Raw genomic sequence first — 22,316 nt, 5'->3', positions numbered from 1 at the left:
TGCCTCCTGATGCTATTTCCAGAGACTTGCTTCCAGAAGGGCTTCAGGAATAGCTACTGACTTCTGATGGACTGGGTTCATCCAGCCTTTCAGAAGATCCAGTGAAAACTTCAGGCAAGCCCTGTGCCTTCTAAGCATACAGAGACTAGATAACAGATGCTAAAGCTAGCTTTCTTAAGTCTAACCAATTTTTCTAATTTTCTTGCCCTTCCCACTCCTTTAAAAAAAAAAAAAAACAAAAAACTTTGCTCCAATTCAGCAGGAAGAAGTTGTGGAGAATCATCAGTGCCGAGAAAGGAAGAAGATGCAGGTTTGAGAGCTGTAGAAGACAGAGTACTAATCATGTCAGAGCCGGAAAAGGGTGGCCCCAAGCACCCCACCCTGACTGGGTCTAGGGTAGCAAAGATGCAATATAGATTTTAGTAAGTAATAACTTAGGGGTATCAGAGGGGTGGCATTAGCAACTTGAAATTTTGGGAGTGATCCAGCCATTGAGCTGATTAAACATACTAAATAGAAGGCTGTGTGTGTGTCTTTCATTTGAGAATCCAGAGCATTGGGGTAGGTAGGGTAGAGCTTGCTCTGCTTCCAGGAAGATTAGATCACATTAACTACCTACCTCTACAGCCTTGCATTTAACACTTATCAGGTACTGTGATATAATTTATACAACTGTTACATTTTATTCTCAGAAGGAAATCAGTCACAAAATCTCAAGTAAATTGAAACCAAGTATATAGTGTCATGTTAAACTATATTGAGAATAAAAAACAAGAAAATGTATACATAAAAACCTTCCATTACTTACAATTTCAGGAAACCAGCTGTTTAAAATTATTGAAGATAATATCCAAGGCTACAGAGAAAAAAAATCTCCCTATAAGCTATACTGTTTCTTGATTACCTATGGGATAGGTAATCTCTTATCATGATAATCCATGACCATTGTCAATTGTGTATTTTCAAGTTGATAATGGGAAAGTGAAGTAGACATTTGCATGAGACTCCTTCCTGGGGAGTTTTCAGTTTGTTTTCCCAAAATGATACATGCTAGCAACTTTTAAATAAAGTTTTATTATACACTGAGAGATAAAAACAGTCACTCCAGCAGATCATACAAAACTGTGAAACTTCTGACTTGACGCTATACTCGACTTCTTTTCACAAGCTCACAGAAAAAGAGATATTGGTTTTCTTCCTGTACATAATTACTAGAGGAAGTTAATTTTGGTGTCCCCTAAAGACTTGATGACTTCATCACAGAGGTAACATCCTCAAAATCTTAAGATTACCTGCTTTTACATGTGCTCGGCCCTATGCCAAATTTTTAGGGTTCTCTTTTGTTTTCAAATGATAACAGTAATTCTTCAAACGCTTGACAGCAGGGTAATACTTCAAAGAGAATGTCAGTAGATACACCAAAGTGCTTAATTCATATGTCAAGTGAACTGCAAAGTGTTCCAGAATTCCTCTATGTTCCCATTAGATCATTCTTGCTCATCTTCAGACACTCTGGAAACAGGTTTCCATCAGCCTGAAATGAGACCTGCTCTTTGCAGTCACGTCTTCCTAGCTCCACTCTTTTGCAAACAGGCAGAAAATACTTACAGCCACGGAGAGGCTGACTCAGGATCACTTCTTCCTTCACAGCTTTGCTTACACTCAAAAGGAGGGAGGGACACTATTTTCTTCTCATGACAAATAATTATAATTATAATTAACTTCAAAAAAATTTTAATTCAGTAATATTTAGTGTCTAAAACTGTTCAATGTGTCAGGATCATAATTTCATGGACATTCAAAAAACAAAACATTTGGTAAACTTAGATTGAGATTTAAAATAAAATCACAACACAAAAGATATTGCTTGGTAAAGTTCTCAAAGTAGATTTTATTTATACATTTCTTCAAACAATTGTGGAATTTTTAAAAATACCTCCCGAATTCAACAGTTTAGGGACAGCCGTGGAAGCAGGTGTCTACAGCAATAGAAACAGACTGCTGTTCTGCTGGCTCACTGGGCCGGCACCAAGAGGCCAACTTATTCTATAATCTTAAAGAATCTCGCTTCTAAGTGTGTTTGAATTGGCCCCTGAGAATTGTTGAAATAAAGAAAACATTAGGGGAAAAGAGATTCATTTCTAAAATGTTCAGACTTTGAAAATAAATCTTCAGAAATGTATATTTGAAAGGAGCTGCAAAACTTGGTACAGTGTTTACACATAAGAGAACCAATAACCCCCATTGACTAAAATGTAAATAATCTAAAAATATTTTAAATAGCATGGTATTAGTGCTATTCTTTTTAAAGCATTTCATTTAAAAGAAACCAGAAAGACTGTTCTCACCCTAACAAAAAATCCTAATCCTTTTCTAAAACAAAAATATATTTTGCAAAGAAAAACAACATTGTACAGTTCACTGCTAAATTAAATTTCTGAGACTGTAAGAAATGGGGCCAAAACAAGACACACCCAAAATGGGTTAACACAAGAAATGTGCTATAAGTAAAGTGCATGAAAGGAAGCCTGCTCAGCTAAATGAAGTAGACAAAGGTCAGAAGTCAAGGGTCATTCGCCAGAGCGGCAGCAGGCTCGAAAACCACACTGCAAATTCTGGCATCCACTGGCGGTGTCAGCATGAGGACCTGTATGAAAGTAAACAACATGTGAAGGGAGGAACTTGGAGGTCATGCAAACAGTTCTGCCGATGATTCTAACCTGTTTCACTAGCACTTCATTGACATCACACACGACGTACAATCTTACAGCAAATACATTAAAAACTCAGACACAAATAATCAGCCAATAGCTGTCTGATTCCATCTAAAATATCCTCCTTGGAAGAAGAAACATAATAAAATTTCCCAAGAAAACGGGGACAATCGACAGAAGCAAGACTTCTTTGAACATCCTTTCTAGAAACATAATTAAGACAAAAAACAAAACCTATCTGAACTGTGTCAGCTAAAGAATGCGGCAATGAACAATTAGAATAAATGTCATATTCAAAACTTAAAACAATATATATGTCTTCCATACTCTGAGTATTTGTAGACCTCTGAACAAAAACAATAGATAGCTTGAGATGAAAATTTATCCCAAAACTAAATGCAAAAGTGGTCAATTAAACATCTAGAACATAAAACCATGATTCACTTACAATAATAAACCACTTATGGAATAACTGGAATTTTACACCAGCTGTACTATACTACCCAGATACTAGATAAAAGATCTAGATTTATTCAGGAACATTATTGGAAGTTAGAAAAGTAACAAAGAAATTTCAGAGTTAGAGAATGTTCTGAATAATACAATTTTCATGAGAGGAAACAAATGTAGAGGGTTGTTTCTAGCATTTCGAAGACTCAATGTAACTGGTACCCTGAATTAATAAGGAGCAGCTATTAATACTTCCACGGAAAACCAAAGCTTTCGAATGTGACACACAAGAACAAAACAAAACGAGAGGACATGAAGCATCAGAACATGGTTACAGGACTGATCTAATGAACTTAACATCGCATTACCCTCCGTGCTTCCCAGCCTAACAGAATCTACTTGCATCCTACTGCTTTACAGGAGCAGAAGTATGCTGCGGAACAAGGTGACTATGCTCACATCCAGAGACAGTAACTAATCCTTGAAGCTAAACATTTAGACTACATGTATCACCACAAGTACAACTTTTCCTTTTAGCCCAAGACAGCACATATAAAAAGTGAAGAACTTCTTTGGATAAAGTCATTAAAATATAATGTTCATATATTTTACTATGGAAATGACAAATTATCTTTAAGAAAAGCACTGAATTTTATTTATGTGTAGAATTATAATCGATTGCTCACTCTTAAGACTGACGTACCTGGGATTAGCTTCAAACAAGGGAAATAGGCACAACACACACACAATAGGAAATGGGCAGTAGTGTAAATTTATAGAGTGAGCTCCGATTTCAGACTGTTGACATGTTTGTAGGCTTAAAAAGCACCCTTACAACTGGAGTGCTACAGGCCAATTTTTATTTAATAAAAATTAAAATCTTCCATTTTTAATTGTTATATGTGAAATTTTTAAAATTTATAACACCATATTAGGCAGCATTTTCTGGATAAAATAGGACATACAGCTAAAATTAAAAAGAATTACTGTATATTTGTAGTTGTTGGAAATACCTTGGTAAAGAATCATAAACTTTAACATTCCTCTCCCACTGTCAGTCCTTAACCAAGTTTTCCTTGTAACATATTTCCAGCTTCCCTACGCACCAGTCAATCCTCACCCATCCCCTTGCTTAGCCTGGCTTCACCCAGCACATGTTATTGCTTTGACATCAAACACCTGATATCTCCGTAAAACCCAAGTACTGCCTTCCACCATCTCTCTATCCACCCCTTGAGCCTTAATCTAATTAATGCTTAGACTGCTAAATCTTAGCAAAATGTGTACCTATCATTTATCAGTACATAAGTCTATTCTCAGCAACTGTTGAAGACATGAAGAAATTAATTTTCCAAATAAAAGACCATACATGTCTATATTCATACAACACACACACATTTTTGTTTACTTGTCTCTATTTTAAGAGACAAGATCTTATGTCTCCCATGCTGGCTGCATGAACCTAGGGTCATCTTTGTACCTCAGCTTCCCAAGCAGCTGGACTACACAGCTCCATATACATGCCCTTTAATTTTAGAGACAGAAGGGTAAAGAAGGAATATTATACTGAATTCCATGGTGGTCTAGCAAAACAGTCAAAGCTGGAAGCATCAAAGAGTGCACAACTAGTTTTTAAGGGAAACAGTAAAAGGGCTCAACACCACAAGTGGTCAAGGACACTATTCTCCCACCTGACTCACAATTCAAAGCATCATTCCCTATGTATTTGACTTCTGCTAGCAAATTTCTATCTCACTGTTGAAAAAAGGAGTCAGACAATTATTATATATCTGGCTAAATTATAGTAAGAAGAAAGAAAATTAGAGTAAAATGGCATACTTGTTAAAGCAAAGAATCCTTTTTTATATTTAGATGAAAAGAGCTACAAAGGAAGTTGATTCCATTTATAAAATGACGTGTTTTTTCTTGGTTTTACGTATATATTGCTCATGCTATGAGTATGTCTGCACTTACCTTCACTTACCTTTAATTCCTTTTTTTTAACTTAAATTAGAAACATAAGAAAGCAAATCATCTGAGACTGTCACCTTCAGAACTACGAGCTAATCTACCTTTACTGCTAAATTATGCACAAACTGAAATGCAAAGCAGCACAAGAAAGTTACTCACTAGCATTGTTCAAATGTTCTTCAGAGCTCTACACTATGCCATACAACTCCATTAATGATAAAGGTTTGTGTAAATATTATGGCTAAGACACCTCACACATCTAAATCAAGTAACAATTTAAAAATCATGGCGACTCATTCAGAAGAATCAGAATGTGTTTGATTGGCACCAGAGCTTAGTACAGTATCTTGCTCAATATAGCACTGAATAGCTGATGGCTCACACCTTTCCCAGTGTCTGCCTTTGCTTAGGAGGCAGACTATGCTCTCTTTTTGTTTACTATCTTGTCTACAAGTAAAGTTTATCAGCAGTAACTTCTTTTACTAACAATGTGGTAATCATGTAGATTTTCTTTTAACAAAATACATTTTAAATTAAATGTTACTTCAAATATGTGTGCTTCCTCATTACTCTGAATTAACCATGTACTAGATTATTACTATTTTCAGAAATAAAAATGAGCGCTTCTTAACCCTCAACAAGTATTTCATGTATAAGTTGAGTATTTTTCAAAGAAGCCATGTCAATGGTGTCACCTTTTACAAGTGGGTACAATTCCAGCACGTTCTAAATTGTATATTCTTTTACAAAAAAGGACTGACTCTTAATTACTGCTTTAAAAGCAACTACCTAGACTCCTAGAAAATGCATTATATATAAACTTTAAAGCATTTCCATTTCTTCCAAATCATGCTCTATCAAGAAAGGAAATTTAGAATTGTATTATTTGTATTATTGAACTGTAAATAGCTTTCAAACCTTAAAAGTCGGATCTCTCAAAAGTTTCTACTAAAAATTTGAAATAAAAAAATTTACATTTAACAGGAGTAAATAACTCCTTTGGAATGCTAATATTATATATTCAAAACAGATTAAATATTGAGAAAGTACAAAAGATTTTAAGCACTTTACCTTTTTCATCTAAATATTTTCCAAAAAGTTTAAAAACAGTTAAGTACAGAGTAAGTAGGCAAATAATAAGACTGAGCTAAGTCTTTACACTTCCCACCAAATACCTATCTCCATTAAGCAAAACAGAGTTCACTCACTATGAGATTTGTTTCCAAATGGAACCTACACCAAAATTATATAAGCAACTCAAATGTAATACACAAATAAAATATCTTCATTAAAATTATGTATTCATCTTAAACTGAATCTTGTAAGCTTAGGAAGCTTTGTTTTTAAAAGCCATATTTATTTTTCTTCTTTCAGACTGCATAGACATGTGCACGGGTACACATACATATGAGTGCATTGGCCACAGGAGGTCAACGGGTGTTGGATCCCCTGGAGCCAGAGTTACAGGCTGTTGTGACCTGCCACATGAATCTATTGGGAGAGCAAGCTCTGATCCTCTGTAATAGCAATATGGGGTCATCCACTTAACCACTGAGTCACCTGTCCAGTCCCCCATGGCTTTATTTTTAACAGTAAGCAAAAACTTCCATTCATGAACATAATTTTGCTTTTATTTGTTCAGCTAGATATTTAAAAAGAATCATTTTTCCACTGCTTGGTTACATTGCCATCAAGAGAGAGCAATACAGGCTCCACCAAGTTGCTTCTGTTAAGAACATGTCAACTCTTCTAGAAATAAGAGCTGAGATCTCCTTTCTTCTCATTTATTTTAAGAGAAATCTAACTTCTAAGCAATAGAAAACTTGCTAACTTCTCTGCATTCTAATATTATTCTCTCTAGTTTCCCTGAATCCATGATTGTTCTCCCTGAGATAAACTCTGGTCTCCCCTCTCATTTGAGAATAAACTGGGCTCTCAAAACCAAAAGTATACAGTATAAATAAAAGATAGGTGAATAAGAGAATGGGACTATTTAAATCTGTTTCCAGTTACAAACGCAGGATGATTTGTTCTGTTTATTAATAATCAAGGAGCAGCTTTATTATGCTTCTGAAATATTCAGTTTCTACTACATAAGATCAAATGCTCCAAAGAACAACAAACATAATTTGAAAATGCATGTTTGAACAAGCTCAATGAAAAACAGACGAGAAAAAAATGGGGGGGGCGGGGGGGATGTTTAACTAGTGGTACCTGTATATCTGTCTGTGTCTGTGTGTCTGTAGGGATTAAGATGGGGTCTCACATAGCCCAAGCTAAACTTGAAAGAAAGGATGTCCTTGAACTACTGACACTATCTCCAGAGTGCTGAAGTGAATGACAAGCACCGAGCCACCACCCTTGTGTTGTGTGATGCTGGGGCTTAAACCCTGCGCTTTATGCATGCTGGGCAAGCACTCTTCCAACCAGCTACATCCCATGCCCTGCCTCGTGACTTTTAAGTTGGCTCAGGAATCAGCTTCTGAAACAGTATAGAAACTGTCAAGCCTGTGCCTCCTGAGGAGTTCCCATTAACAAAGTCTTCTTTTGTTATCTACCAAACTTAAATAAAGCAGTGCTGTGAGAAAATGTGATCCTGTCATTCCTAAGAAATCAATACTTTTAAGTTATTCATGGGTAAATGCTAGAATACTACAGTGGAATTCCCAAAATCTTAAAGTAATCTTAGTATTTCTATAACAATTTGTCATTTTTAAGTGATTTAAACTCTTACATGCCTAAAATTCTGGTACAATGGATAAGAAACTTACCTTCACAAAGTAAAAATATGTGGCATTTTGCTTTTATTAGATTAAGGAACCAAATCATTTTAATTTATTAAATTTAAAGGACTAAACCTGAAAGTGAGACAATTTGTGCAGTTAGGAAATAAAAACTATAAAAAAAATTACAAAAATCTTAAATTCTTCAACATGTCTCAGCTAAAAGGCATTACCGTTAATGTTGTCACAGTAGTAGAAGTATTCGTCATTTAGGGAAGGACATGCTGAGACCAAATCCTGCAGTCCTGCACCAGTTACAGTCAGACAGCCAGAGAGATTCAGGTGCTCCAAGTAAGGCAGTCCTCCTCCCAGAGTCAGAACCCTGCAAAAGAAATACTCTGACAGTCAGGAAAGAGTAATCTTTGGAATTTTTAATATTGCTATGGCCCACTAGTATTGTACTAACTCTCAAGTTGGCAATAAGTTATGAATTTTTATAAAACACTGATAACTGACTGACTCCTCCTTAGACAGAAATACATCCGACTCAAGAAAATGTTCTACATTTTTCTTGTCAAGACTCCAATAAAGCATATGACACTTTATAAAAACATTACAGTAACAATTCTCACACAAACACCGAGACCTAGATTCATTTCCCACCAAGCTGTATAAGAGAATAAAAAAATCAAAAAATATTACTGAAATCTGAAACCTAATTACCAGTTCCCCCCATAAGTTAGTGAGGGGTGATCCCTGCAGTTCCTGACAGGGAAGTAGGCTGAAGCACTCAGAGAGATTAAGAATGAAGACCACTGCATATCGACTTCATCAACCTGGATCAGACGGCGGGGCGTCTAACGCCAGGCAGTCATTGCTGGCATACTTAAAGCACAGTACAATCTGGGAAAAGGTTTCCAGGTAATATCAGCCAATTCCAGGTGCACAATAATGCTTAAGGTGTGACTACATAGAAACTTTATTACAAAGTTCATGTCACCATGAAGGTTGGTTCTATAGCTCAAAGACCTAGAATCTAATGTGGTTTCTGACCAATAGCAGGTACATATGCCATCTCCCCTAAGGATTAGTAATGGTCTAGGGAGAAGAGTCTGGGGTAATTATTCTGGGGATTTGAGTGAGAGGTCTGTCTCTATATCAAAAGGGGGTGGTGGTCTGCCTCCACAACCAGCAAGGTCACCAGGTCATTAACAAACTCCACTCTCAGCTTTCTGGATGGGATGCAGGTATCTTATTATTATCTCCTCCATTGAGACACTCCTGCATGATTAACATTCTGTGAGTACCAAGACTCTGTATCCCCAACAACCTAGGAATCCCTCTCCTGGGTATACGAACACAAGAGAACCAACCGTCTTACACCAAAACTAGCACAGAAATGTCCACAGCAGCATTATTCACACCAGACAAAAAGCAAAACACCCTGAATGCCCACTGATGGATGTATAATTGCCAACAACTGAGGACAAGAAAAAACTGGAGTAACTGCTACAAGTATGGGGTTTTTATTCTGAAATACATTAAAATTTAATATATATTGGAAAGAAATTAAAAAGGGGGTTCGTGATAGTAAATTTAATATCATGTAAATTCATTTCTGTGTTTAAAAAGAAAACGTAATATCACGTTCAAGTCTAAAAACCACAGTAGAAATTAAAATATAAGAATAAAATAGGGACTGGAAAATTTCTATATAATAACTAAAGGAGTATTAAAACATCAAAAAAATGAGATAATTTGATACAAAAAAGGTAAATGACAAAACTAATATACCAAATTTAGTTTTAAAATTAATGCAGTTGGGGTTGGGGATTTAGCTCAGTGGTAGAGCGCTTGCCTAGCAAGCACAAGGCCCTAGGTTCCGTCCCCAGCTCCGGAAAAAAGAAAAAAAAAATTAATGCAGTTAAAGTACATTAGGAACCAATGTAAGAAGTAAACTATTATGGAAATAAAAACAAACTATGAATTTCTGGGGTTTTTTTTTGGGGGGGGGGGGGAACATCCTTGCCAGACAGTACTGACTAGCCTAGAAGTCACTGTACAAAATAGGTTGGCAGTGAACAGCAGTTCTCCATCTACTGTTTCTCAGAGCTGGGACTACAGGCATATGATGCATCTGGCCAGGCCTACAGGAATTATCAATATTCAGAGAGAATACTGAATGGTAAAGATTGGGAAGGGCATGTTTTAAATCTATTTAATCTTATATTCTAATTTTAAAGGATTTTCCCCCACCATTTTCCCATCTGTATAGAATTCAGGCTAACAATGGTGGTAGTTCAGAATCTATGTGGTTTAACATGAATGAGGACATTTTTTTAGACAGGGTCTACAGTCCAATCTGACCTTGAACTCATATACCCAAGGATGGTCTCGAGCTCAAAATTCTTTTGCCCAAGCCTCCCAAGTGCTGGAATTAACTGGCCCAAATAAAGTTTTTAAAAGGAAGAAAATACTTAAAATTCAATAACTCATAAAGTCTAAGACCTTGAGAAGTTCACAATAAAAAATGTACCTTTCAAAGGGGAGTCTGAAAGCTCAAATGGTGTCTGAATGAAATGTACAATGTTACAAATGTGCCTATATCTGTCACTTGGTCAGTCACTGGCTTTACTGGCTCTTAGTGGAAAAACAAACTATAAATACAAACAAGCAATTACAATACCTTTTGACAAATACTCTTCTAAGAAGACACAGAAGGGTCTTGAAAGATCAGAAAATGTTTCTCATACTAGCATAAAGGCATATGCTATGAAAGAAATAATGAGCAGAATTTAGCCATAATACTATGTTACAAAGAGAAAATACAAAAAAAAAAAAGAAAGAAACTACCATTAAAAAGGGAGAAAATGGTTGTTTAGGGCTAACATACATACATACACACACACATATATATATATATATATATATATATATGTACATACTATGTATGTATGTGTGTTTGTATGTATGCATGCATGTTTATGGAAGTATGCCTGAGTATTCATTTGTGTGTGTGTGTGTGTGTGTGTGTGTGTGTGTGTGTACACGCATGCACACACGTCTTGAGGGCAATGATGAGAATAAAAAGAAGTAAAGGGATATCAAAGTTAAAATATTGTCTTTAGCCAAAGGCAGTATGTCTCAATGAAAGACTGAGGTATGGTAACATACAGTAAGAAAATATATTCCTCATAATAGGGGAAAGAAACAGTTAAACAATTAAGGCATACAAAAAGGAGAAAAAGCTACACAAACATGTATAAGTTATAGAAATGATACAAACAACAGTGACTCAAAGAAGCTAATCTTTGGTTTGTTTTTATTTTTCAAGACAGGAATTCTCTGTGTAATCTTGGCTGTCCTAGAACTTGCTCTGTACATCAGGCTGGCCTTGCATTTGTAAAGACCCGCCAGATTCTGCCTCCCTAATGCTGGGAGTTAAGGCATGTGTCACCACTGCCTGGCAAAAGAGAAGATTATTAAAGAATAAAACCATGTCCCAAATTCAACAATATATAATTTGAACTATCTAGTGCCCAACCAAAAACTATTAAATATTAAAACAATCTGAAAAAATACATCAGTCAATAGACACACACAGCAATAAATTATAAAGATGGTAGAGTTAGTAAGTGATGGCTTTAAGAACTTTTAGAGATGTCAGCAAGACAGCCAACTAAATGCCCTAACAAATGATCTCTCCCCGGAAGACAGCAAAGACAACCAATGACACCAACACAAGGAGAAGGACCAGTACACTAGAAACTCTGCGAAGCCCAGAGCCTGGAGTAGCCTCATACAAAATGAGAAGCATCTCATCTCCAAAGCCCAATCCCCAACTAGCAACCAGGATGCACTTCTATTCAGGGCAAGGAAAGTAAGAACCTCTAGGAGACCCGCAATCACCGTGAACACTGACAGTCCCTCACAGGTATTAAACGCAACAGCTACCTAGAGACCACACATCTCTGACAACCCACAGAGGGAGCCAACACTCTGTCCCATCTCCAACCCACGCAACAACTACATTATATATTTTGAAACCATGAACAACTGCTGTCCTGCTCCAGAGGGAAGTAATCATGGCATCCTTCCACCTCTAAGACTTTGTAATCACAGTCATCCCTGGTAGCCCATGATTCCAAAGTCCCAGAGAGTCAATGCCTTAATCATGATTATGTCCCCTACTTGGGGTGAAATAGTACCCTGCCTCCAGGGAATAGTACCTTGGTCATCCTAAGCAGTCATACTATTCCCAGTTTGAGATGGTACACTGTCTTCTGTGGAAACTAAAACCTAGGACCCTGGGCTCACGATGCTGATGGGTGCTTCAGTGTCACTGACATTAGTTTTGGTTTTATTTTATTTTATACATATGAGTGTTTTGCCTGGATGTATGTCTATGTATCATGTACATGCCTGGTTCCAGTGGAGGCCAGAAGGCAGCATCCGATCCCCTGGAACTGAACTTACAGACATCATGTAAACAATCATGTAGGTGATGGGTATTGAACTCAAAAGCAGCAAGAGCTTTAATCACTCCATCTCTCCAACTCCAGACACCAGGGTTTTGGCTCATCTGAAACCAAGTCTGCCTCAGAGATTGACAATCTTCTAAGACTCAAGTACCACATAGGCTTCTGAGATTGTAAGCTCAGAACTGGATTCTAGAGCTGCTCTCAGAGGCCTACACTCTGAAATACAGCATCTCTGCAGCTGCTTCTAAAAGACATGTCAGAGTAGAGGGGAAAATGGCAAAGTCAAATGCTGTCCTGGCAGTAGGTCTCTGGAAGGTTTTGATGCATGACTAGTGAGTGGCTCACCAAGGAGCTGAAATAAGGATTAAATTAAATGACAGAGTGGGTGAATGAAAAAGATCAATTCTGGGGGCAGTTTCCTTCCCTATAGTAAACTTTGTAATTTCTCCCCTATAAATATATTGAAGGACAAGATTATTCACTCAACGCAGGGCCTTTGAGCAGCCAAGTGTGGTCCATGGAGAGGCTCCTGGAGCCTGTCAGAACCTATTAGTCAGCTCCAGGAGCAGCCCTGGGAAGCAAGTGCATAGCTTTACTCCCCTTTATCCTATCCTGAGAGCCAGAGCAAGCAGTGTAAGCTTGCCCTGCCAAACTCACAGGAGGCAGCAAGATACCCAGCATCCCTACAGCAGTACTTCAGGTCTAAAATCCCAGCACTCAAGAAAGACAAGAGAGAAGCATCAGGAGTTCAAGCAGGCCAGTTTTGAATACATAAGTATTCAAAATAAGTAAATCTGAGGTCAGCCTGAACTACCTGGGATGACATTCTGGATCTAAATAAATCCCTTACTTACTCCCTACCTATGAACCCCTACAAAAAAGATGAAAACAGTTTGAAGGAAGGCTCCTTGCATGCAGAGGAAAAAAAGTACTCTTAAAAGTCACAGTACCAGAAATGAGCTACCTCTCTATGTTCTGGCAGCCAGGGAGGCCACTACTACTGTTTTGTTTAAATAAATGTGATATGCCTACATACTAGATTCTACTAAACATATGTGTTTATGACCACAGATTGCTGTGGCTGTCAATCTTAGTTCTGGAAGAAAACTTTAAACAATTTTTTCAGAGACTCAGAATTTGTTAAGCTACTGGAACTAAATGACAGCTGCCACTGTAGCAGGTGCTACAATGAACGTGCAGACATAGATGGAGCAAAAAGGTCGGATTTGTGTATCAGCCCCTCCAAAACTCAATACTATCAGGGATGTGGGTACAGGATGTGGGTACAAAGTATTAGAGGAAGGGGCATTGTGTACCATTCCTCCCAAAGTCAAATATTCTCCCCTAGAGGGAGAAGCTCAGAAGACTTAGTAAACTAATGCAGTTAGTTCACCACACTTAAAAGACTCAGCTCAAGATTTGTAAGGCCGATTTCCAGTAAATAAAAGGGGGAGGGTGAGAAAACTCTTCTTTAGAGCTGGGTAAAGGGAGAGCTGGGTACAGCCTTTATGACTCATCGTGAGATTTTCTGTGGTGCAGCTACCTTTAAAATCCATATTTAAGATCAAGAGACTCCAGAGAGCCAATCTTAAATAACAGAAGCTGGAAGACAAATTTCTAAACTCATTACAGAGCTACGGTCACTAAAACTGCACTGTCATTTCTACTTATGTTAAAACACTGTAAGTTTAGGCAGAACAACTGGATAAACAAAACAAAGCAAAGGCATCCAGACAGGAAAGCTGTAATTTAAATGGCTGGCAGTAAATGTTACATGCAGAAATCCTCAAGGATTCTGAATTTAAATGACTGGCTATAAATGTTACATGCAGAAATCCTCAAGGATTCTGAAGAGCTCTTTGACATATCCAAGGTCCTGGGTACCTCATGGGGGAAAGGGCCAAAAAAAAAAAAAAAAAAAAACAAAAAAAAAAAAACAAAAAAACACATACAAAACACAGAGCTAAAGGGTTAAACAAAACAGAGGTTTAACAAACCAACACATAAAAACTAATTCTGTTACTAAACACCAGGAGGGCATACATACACCTACAACCCCAGAATTTGGGAAGCTGAAATAGAGTTTGAGGTAAGCCTATATGGTGAACGCCGGTCTCAAAATCAAATTATTTTCTATATACTAGCAATGAACAATTGAAAAAGGAAATTAAGAATGTAATTCTATTTACAGTCATATCAAAAACCACAAGATACTGTAGTATTTGACTATTTCAGCTTACTTTAAATTACAGATGTGTATGTTTCTGCATTTACTGCCTCTAACATTGTATAACTGTTGGAGAGAGGACTTGGAGATTGAGTACTAACTGCTCTTCCAGTGGACCCAAGTACTATTCCCAGCAACCACATCAGGCAGCTCACAACCAACCATAACTCCAGTTGCAGAGAATCCATTGTCTCTGGCCTCTGCAAGTGCTATGTGCAAATGCAAAAACATACACCAGGCCAACCAACGTTCCTTACGAACAGTGTCTCAACAACAGCAGCAGCAGGTGGACACGAGTCAACAGCAATTTGGTTTATAGGCACCTCATGGTATAAAATCACACCAACTACCACAGCCATAGTTGGCAAAGTCTTCAATATAAAATTTACTTCTGTAATATGTCCTTGAGATTATAACCTATAACCTATAAATTAATCTACCAAATTGTATTATAAAAATGTAATGTGGCCAATTCCTGAGCACTTAAACGTCTAAATGTATATTCCTCCATATCCTACAATGTATCTGAACTGACTGAAATGAGACTTCATGTTGGCATCAGAAGCACTATTGCCCCAGTACTTGTTGTAACAAACCTTGGTTAACTTTCTTGCTTAAATAAACCAAGTAAAAAACTTAGATCAGGAATAATATTTCATCTGAGAATAGATCCATTTCCTAGTAACTAGAGCTGATCACCCACCTGAGACCATGGTCTGTGATCTGGTAACATCCAGACAGACTGAGGAACAAAAGTACTCGTCCAGTCTCTTGGTCAGACTTTTCACTCCCAAAATAAATTAAGTCTTTCCCCCTGGGCAACGTAGTCCTTAATGCTTTTCTACACACTGCAGAAGCCGCTGGGAGTGCAGACATAGTTCTTAGAGCTGTCCCTGTGCAACAGAATGAATGACCACAATACGCAAAGGCTGGAGAAGCACAATGCTGCTGCCAACAGACACTAGTCCTTAATCCCACAATGTCCTTGCTGTAACAACCAGAGGAGGAACAACCAAAGTTGGAGGCTGTTTCCATCACACAGAGACTTTCAACGTTTCTGTGCCTCCATTCTACAGCATCTTCGATATCGGCCAAATCTTCAGCATCTAGCATCCACACGTAGGGAGGAGTGAAACTTTCAGAAGACACAGGTTCAGTCCAAGTGTGTTCGCTGTCGATTTCTTCACCAACGCCTTTGTTAGTTAAATTGTGCAAACAGGCATACTGCGTGGTGGATGGCATGGTAATGTCTTTATTTGTCCATGGAGTTGAAGTAGTCTTGCCTGCACTTTTCAGAACGCCACTCTGATGAGATGTCAGAACTCCAAGAGCTCTAGAAATCTTCTCCAGAGCCATGTCTGTGATTTTTTCACATCCAGACAAGTCAAGATGCCGAAGACTCTGGCAGCAGCCAAGCCAAGACCAACTACAAAAGGGAACAAGACTATCAAATTCCTCAAAAGCATTAAACTATGTATACAGACGGGCATGAACATTACTTTAAATACAAAATCATTACTTAAATATCCTGGAATTTCTACCATCAGAGAATATTTTAAGTGCTGGAAATAAAAAGAAGGAAAAAAAAAAAAAAAACCTAAGGCAAGTCATTTAAAAAGGGGGGGTGGAGGGGCTGGGGATTTAGCTCAGTGGTTAGAGCGCTTGCCTAGGAAGCGAAAGGCCCTGGGTTCGGTCCCCAGCTCCGAAAAAAAAAACCAAAAAAAAAAAGGGGGGGGGGTGGAAAAGAAAGAAATGGATAGGAAAGACTTCGTTTCCTGTACTAAAAGTAAGCACTTGGAGGGGAGGTAGCACACACATAAAAGAGCTGCTACAGCATAATGAAAATAAAAAAGAAATGAACACTGGAGACAGGTAAAGACCCTGTCTTCCCTCTGAAATAGGGTATGTCAGAACTGTGAAGAAAGGGGAACTAAAATAATAAGAAACCTAGTGGTCTCTAAGGAAGAATCAATTACCTGGTTTGAACAGACTGGTACTGAACCAAAAAACAATGAATTAAATGAAAAGGGAGTTCTGCCAAAAGACACTGAAAAACTGAAATAAAACCTTGAGAATAGTAATACTGATCTACACAGCAATTATAAAGCAAGCTTAGTAAGCCTAGGTGAGACATACAGATGGCAGTACTGATGTTCTGGGCCTGTAAACAAAGGAAAAGACTTGGGAGGATTCTATTAAGTTACCACCATATATGGCAGGGATTCAGCAGCAACACAGAGTAGGAGTAGTAAATAACAATTATGTAAACATGAAAATAGGCAAATTTTGCTAGTTTTGTTTTATTTTATTTATTATATTTAGATATTTAAAATAAATAACCTGTCAAATGCAGAATCGGAAATGTCAGTCTGGGTAAGATCCAGATGTTCCAGATTAGGACAAAGCTCTAAAATCTGCCTAACCTAAAAAGGAAAGGAAAGCCATTGTGAGGACCTGTGGAGAAACTTCAGTTAGACAAGTAACAGACAATGATAACTATAATACACTGGTTTTTCCTATACATGCATACTGAAAGAAAAAAAATCACTCAAAGAACACATTAAAATAGTTACATTCTGGTGTGGTGTGTGTGGATGCCAGAAGTTAATCCAGTGTGTCTTCCTCCATCTAATTTTCTGAGACACCATCTCTTACTGAACTCTAGGTTCTGCTGGTGTAGTTGCACAATGAGTACCAGGAATCTGCTGCCTCTGCCCCCATTTCCCCTGGCCGCCAGCACCGTGGTTACAGACACATGCCACTGTACACACATCTACATTCTGGGGATGCAAACTCAGGTTCTTATGCTTGCACAAAAGGCACTTTACCAAATGTGCCTTTTACCTCTCCAATTCTTGGGCCCACAATTCTAGTAATTGTCTTAAAGATTCTTAGAAATTAGACCCAGAAAAATCACCCTCTTAAAGGAATACTCAAGGAGATTGCATGTAGGAAGTCATAATTTTATAAAACTAGTTCATCTCACTTGTGCATCTTGCCATGCCTTACATGTTATAATCAACCATATAGAAGTAAACTCAACACATAACATCTACAAATTCACGTAAATGCTTAGCTGACTAGTTTTAGTTCCCTTATGTATGACACAGGCAAGGTTCCTACGCTACAGTACCCTAAGAAATGAAATGATATGAAAACAAACAGTGCATTCCTATCCATGGGAAGACACTCGATTCTCCTTCTTAAATAAGCATTAATAAGCAAACCAAAGTTGTCTGACTGCTATTTTTCTTAATGCTCAAGCTAGGGTTCATTTGTACATACCATTTTGCTGGAGACTGCAGAGCTGTATGCTAACACTAAAGTTTTTACAGAGGTACCAACATATGGCAGAACATTATGAATTAAGCCATGGAGTAAACGTTTTTCCATTTGTGCAATGCTGATAGCAACCGATTCCTCTGCAGACTCTTCTGTAAAATGAATTCAAACATCTAAGAACTATACACCAATTATAAGTAGGCCACCAAAAGGATGCATCAAAATACTAAATATGAAACTCTATACTATCCTCACTTTTGCAAACCATTCACTTTCTGGAAACAAGAAAAAGTTCTGAATAGTCAAAGAACTGTAAAACTTATTCAAGAGAAGGAATTAAATGATCTACAAATTTTTGGCTTTTTTTAAAAGTAACATCAGTTATTCTACCTAATTAAAAAAGACACAGCTAGATGTGAAACAACTCCATTAACCTTATCATTATGAAGACACCTTAGCTCGTAAGAAGTTAAACAGAAGCATGGCCTTTTGCACTTAGTAATTTTTATAGAGCTTGGATATAACAAGATACTTCTCTAACAGCAAACAAAAAACCACAGGATTAGCCTGTCAGAAGACTGTTTTTATAGGATGGGTGAAGACCTGAGTTCAAGCCCCAAAATTAAGGAAAAGAACTTTTCTTACAATTCCAATTTAATAAAAAGAAAACACACTGTATGTAGGCCTAAAATATGTTTCACTTTTCAAGATTCTATCTTTACTATACTTACCTAAACACCTAACTTGAATGTCTTGAACCATAAAGCAGCTTAATATGTTGAAGATTTATTTAAAATAAAATTGCATATAGTGGTTAAAAGAAAACTATGTGAAGAGTAATTACTAAATATTTTACCAACTTTGAATATTTTATAAATACCTCAAATTCTTCTTTTACTTAGACAATATGTGTATCACTAAAAAGCACTTCAGCAAACATTATTTATTACACTACATTTTTATTCATAATTCATTCTTTTCTCCGTGGCCCTCCCTGTCTGAGTATGCTTTATTTACTTAAAACCAACTACAGTTACATTCTACTGCCTGCCACAGAAAAGCATATGACTGAGGCTAACTAAATTAGTCTGTCTTATTAAACGAATTTCCAAACTCCTAAAACTATACCAAAATGGGTCCTCTTCAATTCATAAAGCCCAAAACACTCTCACTAACAAAGCAATAATCATTGTAGTTATTTCCTACACATACAGCTCTTCCATCAGACCAGCTTATCATAGCTTTATGAACAGAAACTTCTTAAGATTTCTCATCTATAAATTTTCACTATTGTAGGATCTTTTTAAAATTACCTAAAGTAACATCAAAGACACAATCTGTCTTCCTCCCCTATACTTTCAAACATCACTGTGAATCTCTATTACAGCAATTCTAATTATGTACCTCAAACAAAGACATTACGTAGTCTAAGTTCTACCGTACCTCTATTTATTTAACAGTAGGGATAAATTTTATCCATTCCCAGACCATCCCTCATATTGTACTTTGGGTGGACCAAAACTGTGCAACACAATTAACTTTCATGTATGAATTATCTTTTATAGTGTGGGAGACTAAACCCAGGGCTTTACACATGTTATACAAATGCTATAAGCTACTCCCACCCAAAGTCTCTCACTTACACACATCACCTGTAGGCTCTATCACAGGCTGGAGGCAAGTACCATGACTTTACATCATCCTGTCTCCCATCTCTCAACTATAGACGACTCAATAAACTGACTAACTGAAATACCCCTCAATCACATATTGTAAGCTGTGAAGCACTATAATGAAGATAGTTTATTTCCACACAGAAATAGCCATCACTTTCTGGTTTTATTATTTTAATATTAAAAAAAATCAAAAGAAACCATTCTCTTTAAAAAAAAAATACTGGGGAAGGGGATTTAGCTCAGTGGTAGAGCGCTTGCCTAGCAAGCGCAAGGCCCTGAGTTCAGTCCCCAACTCCTAAAAAAAGAAAAAAAAAAATACTTCCAACAAGAATTCTAAATGTACTCAAATTCCTCAGAGAAGTGGGCTTTTAAAGTCTTTCAAAAACACAAAACACATGAATTTTAAGGACTGATAATTATTAACCAGAATGCCAATTATTTAAACACCATGTAATAATTTTTATTCCAAGCATGAAATACCAGATTCATCTATATCGGCATCTTCGTCCCATTCCTGGAAAGCACGACTTTCATCTTTCCTACTTCTCACCCATTCCTCATCAGGTTCAGTATCAAGTTCAGTGGCAGGGCCACTATACCAGTCACCTACACAGTGAATGGGCAAGAGGAGCAAAGTCAAATTAGATAGAAGATCACTATAATCTCCTATTCACATTTGAACTTCGGCAATGACTACTTTTAGAAATATCTGTGATTTAAAAAAAAAAACTACACATACATAGGCAAAGGAGTCAATTTAAAACATAAAAAAAACTATGACTATATGAGTTTAATTAATAGCACTAATTACTAACCAACAGTAAGTATCTCCCAGAGTAATCTTTCTTTAAAACTAAAAAAGAACTTGAGAGGCTTACATAGTCTGCTGTATCTATGTTAACCTTTATAAAGGGTATGAATAATAAAGCTTTAGTATAATGAGGTTTCTAAGTATAATCTGGTTTTTAAAAAAAGTAATTATCAGTATCTATAGGCACAAATTACTAGAAATAACCCAATCTTTTCTTTCCTACTGTGACTTCACTTTGGGCCCAACAATAGCCCCATTCTGAGGACAGTTAGCTTCTCTATAGTGATTGGTCAGCAATGTACAGGGAGTAGGAACAGAAGACAGTGGACACACTGAGGTAAAGCAAAATCATAAATGTAAGCTTCCACAATCACAGTACATGTATTATATGTTCATGAAGATTGGAAAATAACAATCAATTTATTAAATTCTTAAAATTACATCTCCCTTAAGATTTCCCAACCTAAATACCATGGACATCTAGGGCTGGGTAGTTATTTGACATAAATTACTGACTGACGGTTTGTAAGGTACTTAGCAGCAACATAGGCCTCTACCTATTACATCAATGGTTCTCAACTTTCCTAATGCTACAGCCCTTTAATATAGTTCTTCATGCTGTGGTGACCCCCAACCATAAAATTATTTTGTTGCTACCTCGGAACAGCGATTTTGCTACCATTATGAATCATAACATAAATATCTTATATGTAGAATATCTGATATTAGGACTCCCAGAGGAGTCCTAGCCCCATAAGTTGAGAACCACTATGCATGCAGTAAACAGACTCCAGGTAGGCAAAGATGTCTCCAGATACTGCAAATATCCCTGAAAGGGGCAAAAACTAATATAAACAAAAGGAAATTTTAACCAATTTTTGGTTGAAATATGTTAAAAACAGAAAAACATGAAGTAGCTTATTTACGATGCAGTGGTTTCATGAAATAAACACAGCATGATCACCTCTGATAGTGTTCAAACCATTAGTTGACTCTGTCTTGATTCTTAATTAAAAACAGCTGAACAAGAAAACGCTGATTCATTCATGGGCCTTATCTGATATTTTACTCAAGTTTACCATCCCACAAGTAATATGAAAAATAAATCCATACAAAACTAATAACTGATCACTTCCAAAACACTATTGAAGAACAGCTTATTTCAAAACTGCCTCATCAGTTGCCTCTAATTTCAGCACTAAGGAGGCTGATGCAGGAGGATAGAGATTAAGAGGTCATGCTAGGCAATAGAATAAGAACACTTTTTAAAGTGCTGCCTTTCAAAAAAAAAAAAAAGCTTCACATCTTAACAAATAAATTGTTTTTAAATAAGACTCAAAATTTAAATCAGCCAAATTTTTCTTAAGAAATATATATTTCCATTGCAAAATGCCCTATAAGGGGAAGATGATACTTAAGACACCATTTTAATTCAGTGACAAAACAATGTAGTATGCAGTAGCTGTAAACATGCCATGATCATATTACACACTCATGAGAAGTCTCTCTAAACCTTCATATGTGAACGTAACAGCACAATGAAACTAACGTGATTTAAAGAACAATACATTAGCCATCATTGTAAAAAGCTATGTTAAAGACAAAACCAGAGTCAGTTACTTTAAGCCACGACCAAAGGAAAACTGTATCTCACCTTTATATTTTACACAACTGATTCTATGTTTAAAATACTCAAATAACCTAATTTTACAGTTCTAAAAATCAATTACATTTATCTTAAACTTTTGCTATGAAAAATGCCAACAATTGTCATATGTACAAAGATATAATACGATGAATTTCTGTGTACTCATTTTTTATCTTCAACAATTATCAACATTTTACCAGTGGTTTTTACAATCTCTTTGACATATTCTTCCTCGTTATTCTTAAGGAAATCGTAGCCATTAATAATTTACTCACAAATACTTCACCACTGCTCTTCTAAAATGTACACTAAAATCACATCAACTATAAAATC

General features: G+C 36.8%; 1 protein-coding gene across 7 annotated transcripts in view; it reads right to left on the bottom strand.

Moving 5' to 3' along the window:
* Positions 1-1,863: 1,863 nt before the first annotated feature.
* The window catches only part of Fbxl5 (F-box and leucine-rich repeat protein 5), a 42,399-nt gene continuing 21,946 nt past the window's right edge, over positions 1,864-22,316 (bottom strand). For 5 of the 7 annotated variants that reach the window (XM_039091944.2, XM_063273139.1, NM_001401432.1 and 2 more), the window contains 6 exons: positions 20,005-20,130; positions 17,852-18,000; positions 16,907-16,989; positions 15,270-15,992; positions 8,092-8,240; positions 1,864-2,647 (listed from right to left, as the gene is read on the bottom strand). In XM_039091944.2, the coding sequence (XP_038947872.1) occupies positions 2,571-2,647; positions 8,092-8,240; positions 15,270-15,992; positions 16,907-16,989; positions 17,852-18,000; positions 20,005-20,130 (1,307 nt within the window). In that variant the 3' untranslated portion in view covers positions 1,864-2,570. Of the gene's footprint in view, positions 2,648-8,091; positions 8,255-15,269; positions 15,993-16,906; positions 16,990-17,851; positions 18,001-20,004; positions 20,131-22,316 lie in introns of those variants that run through there. The other 2 variants (XM_063273140.1, XM_039091946.2) reach the window with 2 other exon arrangements.

This window comes from Rattus norvegicus, chromosome 14 (assembly GCF_036323735.1).
Source record: "Rattus norvegicus strain BN/NHsdMcwi chromosome 14, GRCr8, whole genome shotgun sequence".
NCBI classification, from domain to species: domain Eukaryota; kingdom Metazoa; phylum Chordata; class Mammalia; order Rodentia; family Muridae; genus Rattus; species Rattus norvegicus.
The sequence above is the reverse complement of the archived record's forward strand: the minus strand, read 5'-3'. Positions and strand labels throughout refer to the sequence as shown.